The sequence below is a fragment of the Temnothorax curvispinosus genome, unplaced genomic scaffold (assembly GCF_003070985.1).
Source record: "Temnothorax curvispinosus isolate PA1 unplaced genomic scaffold, ASM307098v1 QBEX01012135.1, whole genome shotgun sequence".
Lineage (NCBI taxonomy): Eukaryota > Metazoa > Arthropoda > Insecta > Hymenoptera > Formicidae > Temnothorax > Temnothorax curvispinosus.
Window position 1 is genome coordinate 90,130 of NW_020221915.1, and position 21,468 is coordinate 111,597.

The 21,468-nt window shown below is 38.0% G+C and overlaps 1 protein-coding gene across 6 annotated transcripts; it reads left to right on the forward strand.

Annotated features, from left to right (window-relative positions):
• Nucleotides 1–739: 739 nt before the first annotated feature.
• Nucleotides 740–21,041, forward strand: LOC112462254 (cystinosin homolog). Of its 6 annotated transcripts, XM_025027929.1 has the most exons (11): nt 740–895; nt 1,386–1,711; nt 2,153–2,252; nt 15,875–15,929; nt 16,023–16,113; nt 16,601–16,792; nt 17,579–17,819; nt 18,020–18,139; nt 18,228–18,516; nt 18,629–18,731; nt 20,957–21,041. In XM_025027929.1, the coding sequence occupies exons 4-11, from the start codon at nt 15,890–15,892 to the stop codon at nt 21,024–21,026; spliced, it is 1,146 nt and encodes a 381-aa protein (XP_024883697.1). In that variant the 5' UTR covers nt 740–895; nt 1,386–1,711; nt 2,153–2,252; nt 15,875–15,889; the 3' UTR covers nt 21,027–21,041. The 6 variants fall into 6 exon arrangements, with proteins under 6 accessions (XP_024883697.1, XP_024883698.1, XP_024883696.1 ...); XM_025027930.1 differs by lacking the exon at nt 1,386–1,711; XM_025027928.1 differs by lacking the exons at nt 1,386–1,711; nt 2,153–2,252.
• The last annotated feature ends 427 nt before the right edge of the window (nt 21,042–21,468 follow it).

Sequence of the window (21,468 nt, forward strand, 5' to 3'; positions counted from 1 at the left end):
CGGAGATAACAAAATTCTGCAAGTCTCATCTAATACAATAGTCTCCTAGGACCGGTTGTTCGAACCTGTTGGTGAACTAACTAATAGTTAAATCACATATGTGTCTTTGTTTTTCCCTCAAATTAAACGAAAATAGACATGTGATTTAACTATTAGTTAGTCTACCAATAGGTTGGAACAACCGGCCCCCTAGTCATCTAATGTAAAACAATCAAGTAGATAAAAAACTGATTTAAATAATTGATTTATTAGCTTATCACTTTCTATCGGATTTCTATAACATTTAAGGGCAGCTTTAAAAAATATTTATTAATTTTATTTGTCTCAACATTTAATATGTATTAAAATGAACAAAAGTACAGCAAACGCAGTTTATTCTAGGGAAAAACAACGTAAAGACCAAATCAGAATTGCATAGGGCAATTTGGGTTAAATCCACGTGAATCTTACGTGTCTTAGATGAGAAGATTGGAGCCGTTAGCGATTAAACCGTATTAGGGCGTCTATTATGCAATATAGAGCAATTATACAAACATGCAATGTTGCAATTATATAAACATTTGCAACATCGGGACCGCAAAATTAACCGATTGCTCACGCAGAAACAAGCGAACGATCAGAAACAGGATGGAGGTGGAGGGGGGCACACTATGCATGGGGGGAAAAGATTTTAGTATGAAGGGGGGGAAACCCTCTTACAGGATTTATATATACGAGCGATCTTGCGCGGGGCCTTTTCGAGTCGCGTCGTACGACTCGTACGCTCGGCCGAACCGGTCGGTTTAAGTGGTGTCGTCACGGTCTCGTCGCGTTTTCCGCGGGAAACAACAGTTTGTTCAGGGAGAATCGTTGCGGATGCGCCGATTGTTATCAGCATAATTTGTTGCTTCTAATGGTGAGCTTGATTTTTCACGCGAAACATGAAAAAAATCATCGCGACGGTTGACAGCTACGAGTGCCTTCGAGCTGTGTCGATTTGTGTGAGCTACAATAGACATAATGTTATCACGTGGCCTGTTCGCTTTATCGTCGCTCACTATTCTTATTACATTATAGATAACGACATTAGATAAGGCAATCGACAGTGAAACATTACGCGATAATGTTCCATTTCACTGAAAAAAATCATTTAAAATTGAAAGATGAGTTGGATAATTTATATATATTAAAAAATATATATGTGAATTGGTATATATATATTTTTTATATATAAACACCGTAATTTATTCAATTTGTAGATGAATACGCAACACGATTTTCGAACGTAAATGCTTGGACGCAAAAATAATCTCGAATAATCCTAATAATATGATTATAATTGCGAGCATTACGAACCTTATTCTTTTCAATTTTGATCTAATTCTAAAGAATTACATTCCCTTTAGCTTCTTAAACTTCTATTACAATCATTCGCAACGAAACCGGAAAACTTCATGAACTCAAGATCAAGTTCAAGGACTTCAAGCATCGAAAACCACGGGAAAATTCAGTCGACAAAGCTTCAATTGGAGATTAAAGTCGAGATCGTCGCTCAGTGATTGCATTTATCAACAAGCTGGATTCCCTGCACGGTGCCGAGTCTGTGGTCGAAAGTGTTTGCTCACCGGGATGATAACAACGTGATTTTAGATGTAATAGGGATCGAGAAATTCTTCAGATCATTTTATTCTTCCAAATTCAATCGGATCGATCGATCGATAACGATATAGTGGTATGGTTCATGATTTTATCTCGAGTAACATTTTTTTTTAATCAGGCTTGAATATGTAATACAATAGTAACAACAAATTTTTTAAATCTAATTATCAAATGAGAAATTTTTAATTAATTTTTATGGAAGTATTTATAGGATTTTTTTTACCATGGACTATTTAAATAAGAAAAATAACACTTGAAAAATTTATAAACACGCTTTAAATAGATAGAAACAATTTTTTTTCCTTTTTCTTCTAAATGTCTTTCAAATGATATTACTTTGAAAATTAATAGCTAACGCAATGAAAGCGACAAGATTTAGTCACTGTCGTTCAAAGTCACTCAAAGAATTTTTTCCGTCAATGAATGAAAATTTTTAACGTGGGCTCCCTCTCTCGATTTCTGATTACGAGCATGTATATTTCAGCGGCCTTTAATAAAAAGCTTCTCGTTACAGACGATCTCGTGAAGTCGGTTGTAACGCGCAGAGATTGGATGTCTCTGCACCTCTCGATGGGTAGATTTTAACTGTCGCGGCTCAGAGTGAAATTTGACAGGTGAGTGAACGCTGCGGCGCAAACTTTTATCGGTAAATCAAGGACAGTACCGGCGGGATGCATCGTAATAATCGTGATTGCTCGTGAAACCAGCTGAAATAACGCTACGGATAATGAACGGCGCGTCGGAGATAATGCCGGAAATATATAAACCGCAGCAAAGTGTAGTGAATTACTACGTTTGATCTAAAGAACTACCCACACCTAATCTGTAACTATTGCGCTGCTACCTCGTAACACATACACGGAAAGAACGGTTTTGCTGAAGTATCTAAACATTTAGCTAAGATACAGATCTGAAAATAAATTTTGTTGCACCATCAAAATAATTATGTAGAACACTCAAACTGATTGCTAAAATGTCAAAACTTTTTACAGCATTATTATCATACTTCAACGACCTGCTATAATTATTTTGATGGTGCAACATAATTATTTTCAGATCTGTATCTTGCTAAATTTTTGGATACTTCAGCAAAACCGCTCTTTCCGTGTATACACACGCACATACATATGCGGTTTTTCTTTTTAGATTCAATACAGTTGCAGCAAACTTTGATGTGCCTTTTATTGTTTTATTTTATTCGCTATTTACGATATTATTTATATGTATTGTGGATTATACGTATAAGTCTCTCTCGCGTGTTCGTTGAAGAGGAAACGCGAAAAGGAACGTTGAAGAATCGTTAAATCATCTCCGTTTGGGGGGAGAGAATGCGCGGCGAGAATTTTGCACCGCATGAATTTACGACAAAGCGATCCGTTATTTCTGTCGATCGCACAATGATTTAATTTTCGCGAAACTAGCCGTGAAATCAAAATCGATCAGCGGCAAAGGGGAAAGGGGGACCCATCACTCGGTGTCGCGCGATCGACCATCGGCAAACGTGTAGTTATTCGGAACCAGGAAAAACGAGGGCATTGAATGCGGTTGCAAATAGGCCGTAAGTCATTGGCACAAAATACACACACGTATTTTGCACATATACAATAAAACGCGCGCCGCTTTCGTAAATCGCGAGAATTCCTCATTCAGCGATTTCTGTACGCGCGATCCTTGTCGTAAATATTCGTAACATGATTATCGAAAGAATTGAGCGACGTGTCTCGACGTTAATAAATTAACTGTCAATCGATTTTTAAATAATATCTTCCTCGTGTGATACAATTAAAATATTTCCAAGTATATGTATGTATAACCTATATAAGAGAGATCGTATTCTATGATATATTTTTGAATGTTTATGAAAGTTAATTACTTTAAATTATTTATATTAATTGGGAGATAATTTTAAAATCTGTAACTGTTATATTTTTACAAAAGTATTTGACATCTGATTGTATGATAAAATACATAATAAAGCTTGAATAAAATATGTATTATAAATTATAGAATTTTACGGTAAAATAATATTTTTTAAATAATGTCCAATATTTTAATAAAAAATACAGTGTATTTAGGAATCAAATTGTAATTAAAGAAAAATCTTTTGCACAATGCACACACGTTAATTTTCATTTAAAAATAGCTTAAAAAATAATATGTAATAAATGTATAATTTTATATAATTATATAAAACATTTTCGAACGGAAGTGTTCGATCATTCTGTCAAGTCTCACAATCGCATCGCTGAATCGAATGAAGCTTGTTATCGTTATATCTCGACCGAATATCGCGTCAATGTATTACCCAGCGACACTTGCGCTCTATATGACGAAGAAAGAAGAAATCAAATATTATCGCGAATCTCTATACGAGCATATCACACGTGAACAAGTTATTTAACCATGTCAATCGGTAACTCGTTATCGTCGATAAAACTGCAAAGCAAAATCTTTAATATTTAACAACACGACGTATCTTACTGGTAAAATCATTGCAAGTTGCAATTCCAAAGTTTAACGTTGACAGGTTTTTTTTTCATTTTAGCTACACGTCAGGTATTACGTTTCACTGGTACAATATCGTTGCTGTCGTATATGGCCTTTTTGAAAATGGAATAAAATGGTAAAATTTCAATGAAGCCATTTATACTATTTCGCAAAAAACTACCGAACGAACGCGTCAAATGCCACTGGAAAATAAATAATTTCGAAGGAAGGGGGCGAGAAAGGGGGCCAACAATTGTCGGCATTACCCGGCATCGCGCTGTGAACGTCACCAAGAAAGGTGCATATAAATATTGGCCAGTCGTGCCAGTCGATTAATCCGCGATCGCGTCGATATTGATATTAAAACTCAATAAACTGTGAATTATTCATGAACGCGCGCCGGATCGGGCATACGGGGCTTACGCGAGCTTTTTAACTTCTTCATACTAGATGGAACGGCGCTTTATCGACGGCCATAGAATAACGACAAAAAGCACGCGCGCGCGCGCGGGTGAGCACATCGCACACGGAATATAACGTGTTAACGACGCAAGTTGTTTTTGTTGAAAATTCCGCAAAATCGCCTACAGCGTATCGTAAACAAAACTGCGCTATCCGCAACAAATGGAAATTTCGCAATACGGATCCGATATGCGATGCACGATTCGCGGCACCGTTACGAGCCGCACCGCGCGCATTCGTATTCTATTATTAAGCAATGAGAGAGAAGATCGACCTAGCTGCATTCGCTGCAGCCTGCCCGCCACCGAGAAGGCGACTTGAATTCTCTCGAACAGTCAAGGTAAACGGACAAATAGTAACTACGGTAGCGACGATAAAAATGTTATTAGCGTTCGCAGCATTCGTTCTTGATTAGCGTAGCGTAGCGGCGCGTTATTGCGCGCGAGCTGCTGGGCATTGCGTCGCGGCAAGGAATTTTCTCGTATCGAGCCCGGGATATCGCGCGATCCTTTCAACGGAATGGAAAGACAAAATGTGCAAATTCTCTCCCGTGAAATTTTTTGCCAAAGAGAGAGAGAGAGAGAGAAGCGCTTCGGATTGAAGAGATGCCGATTCTAAATTGATCAACAAAGCTGCTCTAAAAAAAGTAACGCGACAAAAGAGGGGCTGCAAACACACTGGCAACAATGATGAGTAATAAATAATTCTCGAGGTCTTTTATTAATATTGCAAGCTTCCTTATTCCTCGGCGCCGAGGAGCACGCTGCATATTTCTCGCGTGCAACGCGCGAGATATCGGTCGGTCATGAGACAATGATCTTGTTATCGATGCACACGTGATTCACAAAGCGTGTTCCTCGTCATAAATAAGACAGTCGAGTCACGCGAGCAGTTTTCTTCGTCAGTAATCCACGCGCTCATTAGCCGGACATGTAACGATTAATATTTCTTAAATTAATCAAGATATTTAACATATTAACGATACGTGCCGTGCGCGTCACGTTGGGATAAAAATCGCCTGAATTGATAACATTTATTACTTAAGAATGATTAAGAATTAATTCAGAATATTAATTAACCTTGAAACGGTTATATCGATTTAAAATTAAAGCGATAAAACGATGATATATGTACAAGTCAGATGTGCCTTTAGGAAAATTATTCGTATACCTTATCTGAAGATGGTAGATTAGAGAGAAATACGGCTTGCTTTATCGACGAGATATTAATCGGCTTTAATTAATTTTAGAAAGATTAAAGAGAAATGATTTGACGAATTCAACTGCGGTATCGCAAATCTAATTATATTCTGGAGAATTAACCGGAATTTATTTTCAAATAAAGCTTCACACTCTTCCTGGAAGTTATTCGCGTCGCTTGCGTTGATATCAGAGCACGAATTTTATTCCATTTCCATTATCATGATAAATAACGTTAAATAAAAGTACAACGGCAACGCCACGAAGTCATAAGCGTCAGAGCAACGATAATTTGACCGTTATAATGAGAAATGTAAATATAGCTTAATACACCGCCGCTTATTGTTCGAGGATATCGGACATTCGGCTACGCGAATTAGCGATTCGGCGGAATGGAATAAACAAATGGCGTAATTAAATATTCACTCCCATTCTACTGGTTTGTAAACCGGATTTCGTTTCGCCAACAGCATACGACACCATTTTTATTTATTTACGCGATGACACGTTACGAGCCGCGAGCGGAAATTGCGTATTGCCTATATCTCATGTGCGCGCGCGCGCGCGCGATATATATATATTTATATTTATATATATTTATATTATATTTCGCATTACATTGAATGTTACAACGCGGCATCATGCGAAGAACGGGGATATATTTATTTGAACGCGCGCGCCGCAATTAATTCGATTATCTACTTACGCGTTATGTACGTGCGCTCTGGTTATTAACTATCATAATTTGTACGCCAGGAATTTCTACTTTACACTTTGTAATTCTGCCAGCTAAAGAGATATAATCACACTTGGCAAAGTGTAGTCCGCGCATTTCTTTCTCTCTCTCACAAGCGCCGTACATATTATACAAGACGTCTCATACGCAGCTCGCTAAACTCCGCAGGCGTATTGTTTGTGGTCAATCAGTCCTACAAGCGGAAACGTCGAAACGTCAATCTGACCTACGAATAATCACAAAACTCTTCAGGAAGTTGTGACAATTAAGAAGAATCGACCTAAACAACTGACAATGAGTTCCATAATCACCCTGCGCGTTTTATAATCCCCCTGTATAAGAGGTACCGGTTTTCCCATTTTTTATGCATACATTTTATCGGTATCTACATCGTCATACATTAACTACTTAATGTATAAATAGTAGTCAAGTATGCATTACTTGTGGACCAGACGTGGAATGTTGATCGTTATTACTTTCCTCCACCGAGATTATTAATAGAATAGATGACTGTGTATTCTTGACTGGTCGAACATCTCATCTAATCAACTTCTCGATCGATTTGATCGTCTGTCAGAGACGATGCTATCTCGTTACTATCACTTCAGCGATAGTCAATGACGGACTCACCATGGCTTTTCCCAAGTGAGTCTCGTTTAAATATGCCATCACTCAATCAATCTCAACATCTAGTAATTACATCAATTAACGATGAGAAATTTCACAATGAAATTCGAAGCAGGTCAAGCTGCAGAAATCAAATCGTAATTTATTGACATTTTGATTAATATTCGTTTAATGAGTAACAAAATTTTTTGCTAATAATAATAATATATAAACAGATTAACAAAAATCGAGCAAAAGAGGAAATGTATTGGAATAATTAAACAGTTTATTGGTTTAATAAATAAATTAAAAGTATGACCTATATGACTTGAAATAATTAATATTAATTAAATAGTAGAATAATAATGTAATTAATTAAAAGTTTCAGTTAGTGGACTTTACAGTTTGTTTTTCACCTTGTATGTTTTATTTAAAAAATTAGGGATCTCTAATAATATGTCTCGATAATGTCATCCTTTCCATCCTATTTTTAAGACTATGCAAAATCTATCTAAAGAAGTTTTAACTCGCAGCATGCGTAATGAATATTAGAGTGCCGCGCGCTATTTTACGACATCATAAATTCGCGGTGGAAATCGAATTAGAAACAGAAGACCGCGCAGTAACAACAATGAATATATTTTATGAAATTGAAACAAAATAACCGGCACCGCGCTAAATAAAACAAACTAAGTAAAATAAATAAAAGGAGGAACGGGGCATGAAAGCATCGCACATCGCGGATTTGTATTATCTGTTTTTTACAAAAACAAACCAAGAGAATACTGTAAACTAGCGACGATGTAACATATATACAGCAATATAAGCTATCTGCAAAATGGCAATATTAATAATCCATATTGTTTTGAGTTTTACTGTTATTCTTAATTTATTATTATTTATTATTTTTAAAAATCAAATATATAATCGATGTGCAAGAGAGATATTTGAATGAAAAATTATTCTTTTATATAAAAATTTAAAATTGTCGAATATTAAATTTCGAGAGAAGTGTACATAACAATAAACATTTAAAAGGTAATTCACAAATTAATTCACAAATATTAAATAAAATTTGAGATATGTAGAAACAGTGTGAAAAACACAATGTGAAAAATATATATAGATTTTCAGAAGACTATGATTTAACCATAAAGTCTGATCTGTTTTTATTGCTGTGTTACGTCAAACCCCGGAATTTGTGGAATATTAGTTTTTGAAGGAAGCAAGGGAAAGGCTATCTAGAGGAGGGGGGGATAGGAAGACATAACTAGATCTTATCTCGGGTGCAGGCTGGAAAAGGCACATGCCTCGAGACGAATGCACATTTCGGAAAATTCCAGTCGTGAGGCAACCTCCAGAAGGGACGCTATTACGCCTATACTGTGAGTTTCGTGCACTCGTGGTCCTATTCTTGGTCAAGGAAACTAATCCCTATAACCAGGGATCGGGCCGTGTGCGATTTCAGAGAGAGCAAGGGAGCTGAGGGCGAGGTCTTATTTTAAGAAATAAATGGTACTTCTTTATAATTAATATACATTTACTAGTAAGGAAAAGAATTTAAACATTTATTATAAAGAGAAAAGAGTTATATATATATATATATTTCATTTCTCAAATTTTGTCTCAACTACCGCAGATTTATATTATTGTATAATATAAATCTGCGGTAGTTGAGACGAAATTTGAGAAATGAAATCCGAGGATCCGAGAATTCGATAGACTTTTTGTGACTTTTGGAGAAAAGATAAGGATGAGAGAAAATTTGAGAATTTTGATATCGTCTTTATATTTTATAAATATTAGCAACATATTGTTATTTTTCTACTATTTAAGCGGTGCTTTCTCAAACATCTCACGAAATCCGATATTGCGATACGATCAAACGCGTTGGACGGTGATATTAATATTGGAAACCGGATCCACGATAAAGGGTAGACCGGCAAGGAACTCGTAAATTTACGTCGATAACTGACTAAAGCACACAAGAAAGGCGTGAGGATACCGTAGAATAAATCGTACGGGAAAGTATAATAAACTACATAAAAGAAAAAAAAAACGGTTCTATACGTATAAAAGATTTAATTTTTGATACGCAAAGTCGGAGGTTAAGATTAATCAAACTTAATTATTTCGATATTGTATTAATAATTGTTAATTTCGTTTTCGTAATACCTTCACGATTACAAGCTTCATAAAATTTATCGTCAAACGAAAAAAAGATAAGTGATGTTCATCAGATGTCTTTTAGTAGCGTCGAAAATGCCGCGATATGTATTAATAATATTTTTCAAAAATGAACTACCATTATATCATTGTGAGAATAATCTCGCGCCAATAGTCCGCGCTTACAACGTGTGCCTCCGTCGCCAGCCATGAAATTCACGCTTCGATGGACAATGCCCATCAATATTCATACGATAAAAGCATGAGTGCTCAAATTTCGACGTAGCTATTACAAGCTGTTTTCGCGACCTCCCCTCTCCTCCCCTGTCCACCCTTCTCCCTTCGCACGTATGTATATGTACATGAATCCTGGCAATCGTACGGGTTTTTTTGTAGAGAATGATAGGATACGTTAATGCATCCGATTGCATGCACGACGGCCACGGTGCACCTGATGATTTACAATACGTGACTGCAGCGGGCGCGACTCTATTTGCGCGCCTATAATTTGTTTTCGAATAATACGTAATAAACCATGGGATCAAACGGAAATTAATGAAAGCTAAATTCGCTCTTTTCGCGACTGTAATTTCGCGCGAGTGCAACCGCGCTGAATGGGAGAAAAATCGCGCATGCGTTACGATGAATAATATTGTTGTACTTCACATTGCAGGAAATGCGTTATAAACACACGGATACGGGTCGAACCTGAATCTTTCATTATCAAGCAAAAATCGCGCTTGAGCGAGTGGCGCAGCTGCTAAACGAAGGAAAATTGCGTTGCGGCAGTCGAATATTACTCCCCCGCTGCACGTTGTGTGAGAATAAAATCGATATGTAATTGTGAATGTGATAAAAAATTAAGTCAGCAAAATTGTGGTAATTAAAGAACTATGAGAGCACAACGCGGTTGTTGGTGCGTAATTTTTCAGATTACAAAATTGATTTATTCAACTTTCACGGTATAATGTTCCGAATTATCTTATATTTCTCATCTATTTGTGATGTTTTAAGATATTTAAATAGGTTTTCGTATTTGTCGATCACGATCGCGACAATATTTGCGCAGCATGAATGAGCATGATTATTTAAGACGTGAGTCGAAAATCCGAGTTCAAATCCAACCAAGAATCATTGAGACAGAAATTTATAAGACGAATAAAAATCTAATACTGTAATAGAAAATAAGTGTAATATGGCATAATTATTTCGTATTAATATAGCGACAATTCGATGCTTCTACTCGAGATAACGATTGGCAATAGGATGTTTCGCTGTGCTATAAGCATGGTGCGTTCGCGAGTAAAAGTGTGTGACTCTGCTATTCGGTCCAATGATCGGGCTGTCATTCGGTAGGGGCTAATCCTAGACCTCATATTTCTTCCTAACTGTGAAACTTAAGCGAGGCCGCCACAGAGTCCAAAGTCTTTTTCTCTTTTTATCCAAAAAATTAAATAAATTACTCTACTTATTGTTAGTTATGTAAATGTTTCACAATGTGCAATCAAAACGGGTGATAAACAATGGTAAAACTTAAAAGGTTTTTTGAATTGATGAAGAGTAAATTAACAACAACCTCTTGATTAATTTAAGTTCCGATAACTAAAATATCCAACATCGAGATTAGAAGTTGCGACAATAAGTAACGGTATCTACTATCTACCGACGTGATCATTGGATAAAAATCGTCTCTGAATTTCTCGGGAACAACGTTACGTGTCCACTTAACGACGATTCATGACCCATCTTGAAGTCCGAGAGCGCGTAGAGGCTCACGTGCTCACGTGTAAGTCGGCCGGTCGCGCGTGCAGCGCTGGCTTCATAAAAAAAAAATGGAAAGCCTTGATAAAATCGGGAATAGAGCCATAAAAAATTTCTCGACGACGGCCAACGACGGACGGAGAGTGGCCGGCGGCGGCCGCATATTTCGCGCTCCATCGATCGGCCGAGAGGGCCCCGAGCGGGCGACAAAAGCCGGCGGAACGGCCGGCGACAGCGGCGCGGCGCGGAGTATTTAAAACCGTTTAGCCGGCCAGTTAATTGCGCCAATAATTTCGCTGATGGAATAATAATGCCGACCGTCGAGTCGCGGCGTGCGGCCCGATAAATCCGACGAGACGAGAGAGATTCAGGAGGTCCGCGCGCCGCTCGAGTCATCCCGACTAGCGCGCGCGAGACTACGCACATCCCGCGCAATGATATATTGAGCGACGCGTGGCTGTAATGTCGACATTTTGCCTTAATGTATCGCGGAGAATACGACGGTGAGAGAAAGATAAAGGGAGAGGGGTTTCTCTAAAATATCCTCACAAATATACGAAGGTGAAACATTCTCCACCTCGATGACGTCCTGGCGGATATTAAGAAAAGAATTATGCCGTGGGGTGCTGTTGCCCTGATGTTATATTTTTCGGCGTCTGATGCAAATTTCGCGAGGCATAATTTTTATTAATTTAATTATATGAATTTTCAAGCGAGATACATAATTCATTATATATTTACTTAAACTTATCTTATTCACTTAAGAGAGTGAATGAGATAAGTTTAAGTAAATATATAAGTTAAAACAAGACCATAATATATAATTTATTCGTATGACATAGTTTCCGTCTATGCATAAGCTAATGATGTAAACCTTCTAAAATTTGTAAAAATCCAGAAGCAGAGAACATGAACGGGTCGGTATAATGTTGTGTCTCCGAAATATTAATGAGTCATCGCGTTAAATTATATTATAATCGGCACGTTAACCCACATTGCGCGCGATTAAGTAATTGACCGTGATAAGAAATTAGCATGAAACGGGCATTAAGTCGATCCGACAGCGCCGTTCGATGTATAATCTTCAATTTATGATAATTGTTATTACACTCGCCGCAATTTTAATTCGCGCAAATCGTTCGCAATAACATAATACAAATTAGGGAATAATACACGACAGTGCATGCGGAGGTAACATTATTACCAAAAAAAATAAAAAAATAAATAAAAAGTACTTCCCTGTATTGCGAGGCTAAAAATCGTCTGTTATCCCCGTGCTTAATTAAATTCGCGGTATAATAATCGCTATTAAACGAATTTACCTAAATGCGAAATAAATGAGCGGTCATTTTTATTCTCCGCGCGTTTCTGCCTTATTTTTATGAAATAAAATCGTCCGTCCCTTTAATCCGGCTCTAATTAGGATCTTTTACGACGTGGAGTTACGTACGTTTTTTTTTTATGTCCTTTTTTGCGCATTACGTGCGCGTATCTCGGCTCGAATGAATCCGCAGCGCTAGGTATCAAAAATAAAAATTCAACTCTGTTCTCTTTCTCCCTCTCTCGCTCTGTCTCTTTCGCTGTTCTCTCATCCTCTCTCGCTCTTTCTCTCTTTCTCTTTCTTTTTCAAGCTCTTTTGATCGTGATCCACAGTAGGAAATACATTTCACATTGCGAATCAGTACACACACACACACACGCGCGCGCGCGCGCGCGTAACAAAAATTTCACGAAAGCATATTTACTCTTGCTACATGTAATAGAATAGAAACATGACAATGTTAATATAAAATACGATTTTACGAATAAAAACGTAGGGAACAAAAAAAAGAGCTGCGAGAGAGCGAGAGATATCGGCAATATGCCAAACGTGAGCGTTCTAATAAAAAAAATTCTCTCGATTAGATTACGTTGTAAAAAGAATTACTCGATTTATCGATTTTCGCGCAATCCAGCTTATTTTATTATTAAGCGTCAAATCCTATTGTTCTTTTCGCTGTACGCAAAATCTATCTTTCCCTTTCATCACTTTTTATCATATGAATTTCCTGTAGCACGTAAAAGTAAATCTCGTTTGTCTTCGTCATTCCGTAACCGCGCGTTCGACATATATTGTTCCCTTTTCCTCCTGTCTTTCACTCTCTCTCTCTCTCTCTTCCTCTCTCTTTCTCTCGCCGAGAGTCGTTATCATACTCTTTATATCTTTTTTTTTCTATTTTTTGGAATACGTGCTGGCCTTTCCGCAATCTCGGTGGAACTTCACCGAGACTTGACCCACTAAGGCGTATTAAGTTTATCGTCGACTAAGCGCGCTAAGCGCGAAAACAGAGAAAAGGAAAAGAGCGAATCGAGTGTGTGATGGAAATAGTGGGCGAAATCGCGTGAATTAACGCTGGCCATAATACGAAATTCAACCGAATTTTCATTCTCCGATATACAGCACGAAAGGGACGGGCGACCATTTAAATGATCAAACCAATCGGTGAAATGACCCTTGGACGTTTAATTAATCGCGTTAATGTTAATTAGTACCGATTTGTAATTAGTTAAATTTTATTTCTGTATGTCATGTATGTACATATATATATATATATATATATATATATATATATCATTAGATGCAGTGGACGCGATGCAAAAATCAATTTTTACACGCCTGAAACAATTCGATATCGCATGATCCTTATTACGAAAAGTTTTCTTCAGACGCTTTTAAAAGTTTCACTGTTGTACTTGAGCGTACATTGCATTATAGGACAACACAAATAAGTTTCGATGAAACGTATACATACACGCGAATAAAAGGAAGGAAATTTTTGATGGCCAGAAATTCTCTGTCGAGGAGTCTTGCATGGAAATGCTTCTCTTGCTTTTAAGAAAATAATGAGTAAATATATAGACTTTATATTGTCGGGCGCTGTGAAAATTTCTCTTCGAATAAAGTTCCCCGTTATTTTCAATGCGTTGCAGTAGGAGCGTCACGCATTTTACGATGATAAAATAATTACCTATTCGAAATTTTAGAATAATAATATTGTTAAAAAATAGAATTTTTGAAGCGAAGCAATAATATAATAAGTAAAATAAAATAACAATAAAATTTATTGAGACTCACTCGAAATGAGATAAGATAAATCGCTTGTATCACTTAAGAAAAACATTTTCTGATTAAATCACACACACACACACACACACACACACACACACACACACACAAGATAATTCTAAAATTCTAACAGGAATGTTATCGCGGTTCATGATTTTTATACATCTCGCTTATTACTTTGTAAGGATTTGCGCAATATATGTCGTCTGGTTGCGCAAAAATAACGTTACATTTGGCAATTACATAAATTGCAAATCATTTCTTTAGAAAGCTAAGAACGTTGAGAAACTCCGGTCTATTGCAAAAAAGACGTTGACATTATATTAGCCTGCGAACGTATGTATTCTTCCTATTATATTGAATTAAAAAATGACATTTCGTTACGTTTCGAGAAAAAGTCCTATAATTTAAACTTGTATCAGACTGCAGACAGCTGATTCTTCAAACAATAGCATTATTTCTTTTTTTTTAAGCTTTTGTGGTGTCAACTTAATAAAGTTTTTTAAAATTATACATGTATGTAGATTCAAATAATTTCTTAATTGCATCCCCTTGTTCTTAATTATATCTTATATTATTCTCATTAGTCTTTCTATTAAATTAATGACATTTCAGAAGTGTCGTTATTCTTTTAAACCGATTGCGCTAGATGAATAGTGTCATAAGTGAATTGACAAGTGAATCACAACAGAGCTCTTCAAGAAACAGTATAAGTTTCATTATAACAAAATATCTCGTAATTGTAATCACATTAGTTATCTCACAATTAAAAAAAAATGAATTAAATTTGTTTTTCCTCTCTTAAAAATTGTAAATTTTTTATTTTTCTTGGGGTGTGATGTGTAGTGTAGACTTTCTTAATTGAATCCTAATTCTTAATTATATCTCTCTTACATCTGAAATATAATTATATCTACATTAATATATTTTGTCTTCAACCGTTGTCTGTCTTCAACCGTTCACTATTTTTTACAAAAGCACATTGTGTGCGTGTGTGTGTGTGTGTGTGCATTTTTCGTAGTGTGTGAGCACGTGGTACGTGGGTTCGCTAAATTCAAATGACTTTCCCTGTTCCCTGTTAAGTCTTTCGATTTCTTGCCGCCAAGTCACAGTATACACTGTGGCCAAGTGTCATTCCAGCCACAGCTGTAGCGCGTCACGTGCTCGTTGTTGACGTTGCACGTTGCATCTCATATATCGTTCCTTATCACATTTCTAACTGCGAAACGAGATAGTGTCCGTGTCCGTCGCGTTCGTGTTCGTTGGCCTCGTCCTCTAGCACTCGTGCAACGGAGAATTGAGAAACGGCCGTCGTCGACGACGACGACGACGAATGGCACTCCTCGTCGACGTCGTCGTTGTTGCTCCGCGCTTCGACAGCCGCGGAAATTCGAGGTATCCGCGAGGATACGAAACCGCGTGACGATCTCCCGATCATCGAGACCGTCGACGAGCTGGCGACTAGCGAGATGCGACAGCGCGCGATGTGTCATCGTGTCGCACGTGTTATCGCGATAACTCCGCGCGTTTTGAGGTTAAACCCGTCGTCGTCGTTCGCCCCATTGCGTCTCGGAGCCCTAATTCTCCGGACACGCCGCGTGACGCCGCGAAAGAGCGTTAATATGGCGTTCTTTAAACGATGACTGCACTAATTGCGGCTTCATTAAAGGAGCGATAACGTCAGTCTAAATTTAGCACAACGTCTTGTTTCAGTCATCATCGTCCAACATGGCTTTAATGCGTTACTCATGGGTCCTGTTGCTACCAGGTGAGACGCGAAAGAAGTCTAGATAAGTATGCCACAAAGTGTCTCCGGTCTCGTTCTTGTACGTAGATTACATGTCGTCTTTCATATTTGCAGTTTTAACGTGCGTTCAGGGAGCCCTTAGAGCGTCGACGCAGGATTTAAAAGTACACGTCAATCACCTGACCAGGTTCAACTTGTCACTGACGTGAGTAGCTTGTTATGCGCCGCATAACTCGAGCCATTATATGGAGCTGCTTGGATATCGTCGAGTACTTATAGATTTTATTGGCTATTATGTCGGAGTCACAGTACTCTATTGCTTTTAGGAGGGGGAGGGGGGGAGTGTATGTGCTACTGTACAGTTACTACTCACGACGAATCAAGTTCATTGACAGGAACCTTTGTTGCATAGACGAATAACGAAAAATGCCATGAAACCAATACGTTTACGTTTTTATCGCTTTGATCCACATTCCACATGTATCGCTTAATCCCAGTGACATAATTCGCTTCAACTCCTTTTATCACACGCTCTAAAAGTACCGATAACACAGCTGGCATCTAATGATCTTGAGATGTAACCTCTGGACTTTATACTTTATGATTCAATTACATTCGCTTGATGGATGATCTCAGTGTGCTTGGATTAAAAATGAGATTACTTGTTATCAGACACGTCTCTTATTTTGCAGGGAATCGTTACCTGACGACAGAGATGCACTAGTTACGATAGCTGTGCAGCATCCCGATCTGCTATCTGTAAACCCATCAAACTTTTCCATCGCAGCGGCAGACTCACCGAGAGAATGGATTATTTATGTTAAAGCCCTGAGTGCAGGTCACTCGATCGTTAGCGCTAATGTGACTCCTGGTGATATCACGGAGTGAGTACATGTAACGGAATGTTTTATAGAGATTTCACGAGCTTCTGACATTTTGATTTTTGTAAACTCTAATCAGTTGATGTTTTCATAACGATAGATTACGAACGTATGTATATTATTTGGCATAAGTATCATTCGTAATCAAATATGTTGCACAACAATAAATAGCAGGGAGCAGAGACCTATGGCACCGATGCCTTCCCTCGCTCTTCTCTATCTTCGTGACTAATTCTGAAAAGATTCCGATCGGTATTATATTCACATTCCATTGCACCAAGACTGATAGCTAAGACTGCACAGATAGCCTCTTGACCTAGACTCGTCAGCCGAGCTGAAACTTGAAGTTTCGTTAGTCTGTGCCCAGATTTGGAGCAGGAATTACTTCCTAGTTCAATCACGGTGTCGTGTTCAAACCTGTTTATAAATGATTTTAATATTTTTGTGATATTGAGAAGTGAAATTTGTTAAATATGTATCTGTGACGAAATGTATGCACACTTCGGAGTTTATACGGTTGCGTTATAAACTTAATGTGCTCCTTAATATTGGATCTCAAAAAACACCGTGTAAAACAAATTTATCTCGAAATTTACAACAATTATAGAAACTGTTGAAAAAGATGTCTATGTATAAAATTATTATTATACCGCGAGATCAGTTACATACTATCGATAATTTAAAGTGAGCAAATTCTATTTCTGCTATTTTTCGTGCGACATATTTTTCTTTAAATAATATTTCAACATGTAAAGCATAAAAATAACTGTCTTGCATATTTTCTTTTAGTTTCTCTCAAGCATTTGTTAGAGTGACGATAGAGAAATCAGATGAATTGTACCACATCAGTGCTGTGGTCGGATGGATATATTTTGTGGCATGGAGCGTGAGCTTCTATCCACAAATCCGTATTAATTACAAACGTAAAAGTGTCGTGGGTCTTAATTTCGATTTCCTGTCACTGAATCTAGTCGGTTTTATCATGTACGCGTTGTTTAATTGTGGCCTCTACTGGGTACCTGAGATTGAGGTAAGCTATTGTCGTGGTTGTTTCTATATTTTGCAATGAAATAAAAGCTACGTATGCACAGAGAGAGAACACTAACTGTGAAATAGTTTTATAGATAAAAATTCTCTGATAAGAATGTAAAGTGCGCAAAAATGCACACGCGTGTGTATCGCATGTGTATGTGTATGTGATAATCAATTAATTTACTAACATATTTGCAGAATCAGTATTTCGATCGATATCCAAAAGGTTTGAATCCCGTGCAAATCAATGATATATTTTTCTCGCTACACGCAGTATTTGCTACTGCAGTAACTGTTGGGCAGTGCTTTATTTACGAGGTAAATAAATGTGATCGAGACAGCGTATGTGTTTTCTGGATAGCCGGCTATAGGAATTGAAGTGTAATCGTATTTATTTTTACTTCAGATTGGCAATCAAAGGGTGTCAACGACCGCGCGTATTATCCATGGGATATTCGCGATTTTTATACTGATATCTTTGATATTATCTTTCGTCAAGACAATCCAGTGGCTAGATTTCCTCTACTACTGCAGCTACGTTAAGCTAAGCATAACGCTTATTAAATATGTACCGCAGGCGTTTTACAATTATAAGAGGAAGTCCACTGTCGGCTGGAGTATAGGAAATATATTCTTAGATTTTACCGGCGGCATTCTGTCAATGCTACAGATGATACTCAACGCTTACAACTATGGTAAACATACGAATATACTAGCTAGATTTACCTCCGTCTCGCGTATACTCAGAATACGTACTATCGATATTTAATTCGTGCGGAACATTAACGTCATAAATTTTTATCTCAGACGATTGGGAGAGTATTTTCGGGGATCCGACTAAATTCGGTCTTGGATTCTTTTCCGTGGCATTTGATATATTTTTCATAATACAGCACTATGTCCTGTACAGGTACGTATACATGCATGCTTTAATATTGCTTGCGCTTTGGATCTGATTTTTTTTTGCCGCATGCCACTCTATCGAATAACTTTTTAGGTATTCTGAGCCTGTGCCACTAATAAAATAAAGCTGTAGCATCTTGCGGACTAAAGCTTTTACATTCAATGAATGTGTGGTGATATTTCATGCAGAAACTGGGGATCCTCACTGATCTTTTTTTTATATTTTATTTTTATATTTCATGTTAAAAATAATGCATGATTTTACTAATCGTTAATGTAACAGTTAACTTACTTCGGTATTTCACCACGTTAATTTAGTTATAATTGTACATATATTATAAATAATATACACAACGAGAGAGTACATTAAATATTTTTGTACGAGAATGGGAATATTTACGTGTGATTGGATTTTCATAATCGCATATACATATATAAATATGTGTGTTGCCATTTCGTCTTATCTATTTAGTGAGCTACGCAATTGTAGATGTGACGTAGAGCAAGACTTTGATTTTACAGACATAGCGATGAGAAGGTGATTGACCTGAACGGCAGAATATAGCGACTCTACGACGAGGACTTAATTTCTCCCTCCCTCAAAAAAATCCTTTCCCGTTCCATACTTTATATAGATGTTTTTATATTCGCATAAATCTCTGCATGTGTATATATTGTGTATCTGCGCACAATATAAATATTTTTTACTTTTATAATTTTCATTAATTAACTTCATCAGTTAAATCTATTTCTTAATTTTATTTAATTTTAAGTCAAAACGTATATGAATTGATATTATAACTACGACTGTTCGTATTTTCTCTAAAACATTATTTTTTATATTTCCGGCTAGGTTATTTAAATTAAGAAGATAGTACAAACTATTAACGTAGGACCACAATGAATAATTCCAATACGAATTAAAAAAAAAGAGAGGAATAATGCAATCTCACGGGAAGTTTGCACAAATAAATTACACGTTTGACAGTATTGCCAAGTTAATTATAGATGATAAACAGTATTTAGCAGTTTATGATGTAAAATAAAAGCACTATATTAGAGAAAGGATGGTATATAGGCGGAATATTTTTTAATGTAGCAAAATTTCTGTTGACCAATCAGACAACGATTATATTAACGTTGTTACAATAAAAATATTTTACGGAGTCGGTATTTATCTCGATATACGAAGCTTCATTTTCATTATATTTTCACGGTTTACCATTCTATTCATTACGCATCGGATTGAATCCCCACCCGAGATAATTACAGATGGTATTTCATTTAAATATTAATGTACCAGTATAATGCGTTAAATATTCTTTGATTTTGCGGAGTAAAAGAATCACGGTTTGATCACGCATGAGGCATGTCCCGTGTTGACGCTTATCTTCGTTATATTGTTATCCCGTGCATCAGATTCAATTGTCGCGCGAGTTTCGCCGATTGCCCGAATTGGTGGAAAGACGATTTCCGGCATAACTTGGGAGACTAAATCGTCCCGAATGGATTTGGATGCCAAAATATACAGATTTTGTGTGTGTCGTCTCGTGTCGAGTGCGCGTGATTTTGTTCCCGCATTAACCCGGGAATAGACGTCCACCTATATTTTTTTTTTCTTCCTCGTCTCGAATCGATGAACGACGCGCATAAAAATAGCAATCCGCAAGGCTCATCGTTATTTCTTACGTAACGTTCGTTGTTCCCGAGATGCAGCAAAACAAATCGATGGAAAAGTTTCGCGACGCGAGCTCCCGTCGCGAAATTGATCCTCGGAGATTTTTGAGGAACGAAAGGGGGATTAAAACTCGCCATTTAATCTCACGCTTTATTTGATACGCGCGATAATTATTTGCGTCGAATGATCGATTATGTATGCGGAGCTGTATAATGACAAAATAAAAAGCGCAACCAATGCTCACCGAAAAACTCTCCCCCCCCCTTCCTTTTAATCCCGTGTACGCCAGAAAAGTCGGCCATTTTCCCGGACAGCACCATGTTCAAAATTGAGACATATAAGACGTCTCTTTGGACTTTGGACACGCGTGCCGTCCGGATTGATTCCCGGGTCAATCTAACTCGCTAACTCGACTAACTCTTAACTAACCGGCCCTTATAAAGACGATATCCGGCGAGAGACTCGACGTTAAGGGCGATTCGTCGATCTCCGCTCGGAAGAAAAAAGAAAAAAGAAAAAAAAAAGAGAATGTGTCGTAATTCCTTTCCTTTCAGGAATCGCGCGGAGTACGCCGAGCTGCCGGGCCATTGCCAGGAGGAGCCCGAGGGCGCGTGCAGCGCATGAAAACGCGTGTCGCTTGTCGCATCGCAATACCGTCCCCCCGTCCGAGCGCATAATAAGAGCGACGCGCCGAATGCGCGTCGCCATCACGCGCCCTTCCCCCGTCGCCCGTTCGCGCGCGACACGAACACGAAGATCAATTATTGCTTACCCCGTGCCGCGTCTCCCGGTGCTCGGGTCACCGCCACCGCCGGCGTCGTCACTCATCCCCTCACCGCCTTGTGGAGACGCACGATCACCAAGCTGCACCGGTCGATCCTCCTCCTCGTAGGACGACGAGTCGCACGCAAAAAGCACGCACCGCCCGCGCGCGTCCGCCGCACCGCTCCGTGTCTCCGTGAGAAGAAGAGAGACGCGTGAAGTGCGCGGCGATTGCCGCGCATTTCTTGAATTTACAATTTCGATAATCGCAATTCGATTGCATCCCCCGCCAGCGCGCGCGGCC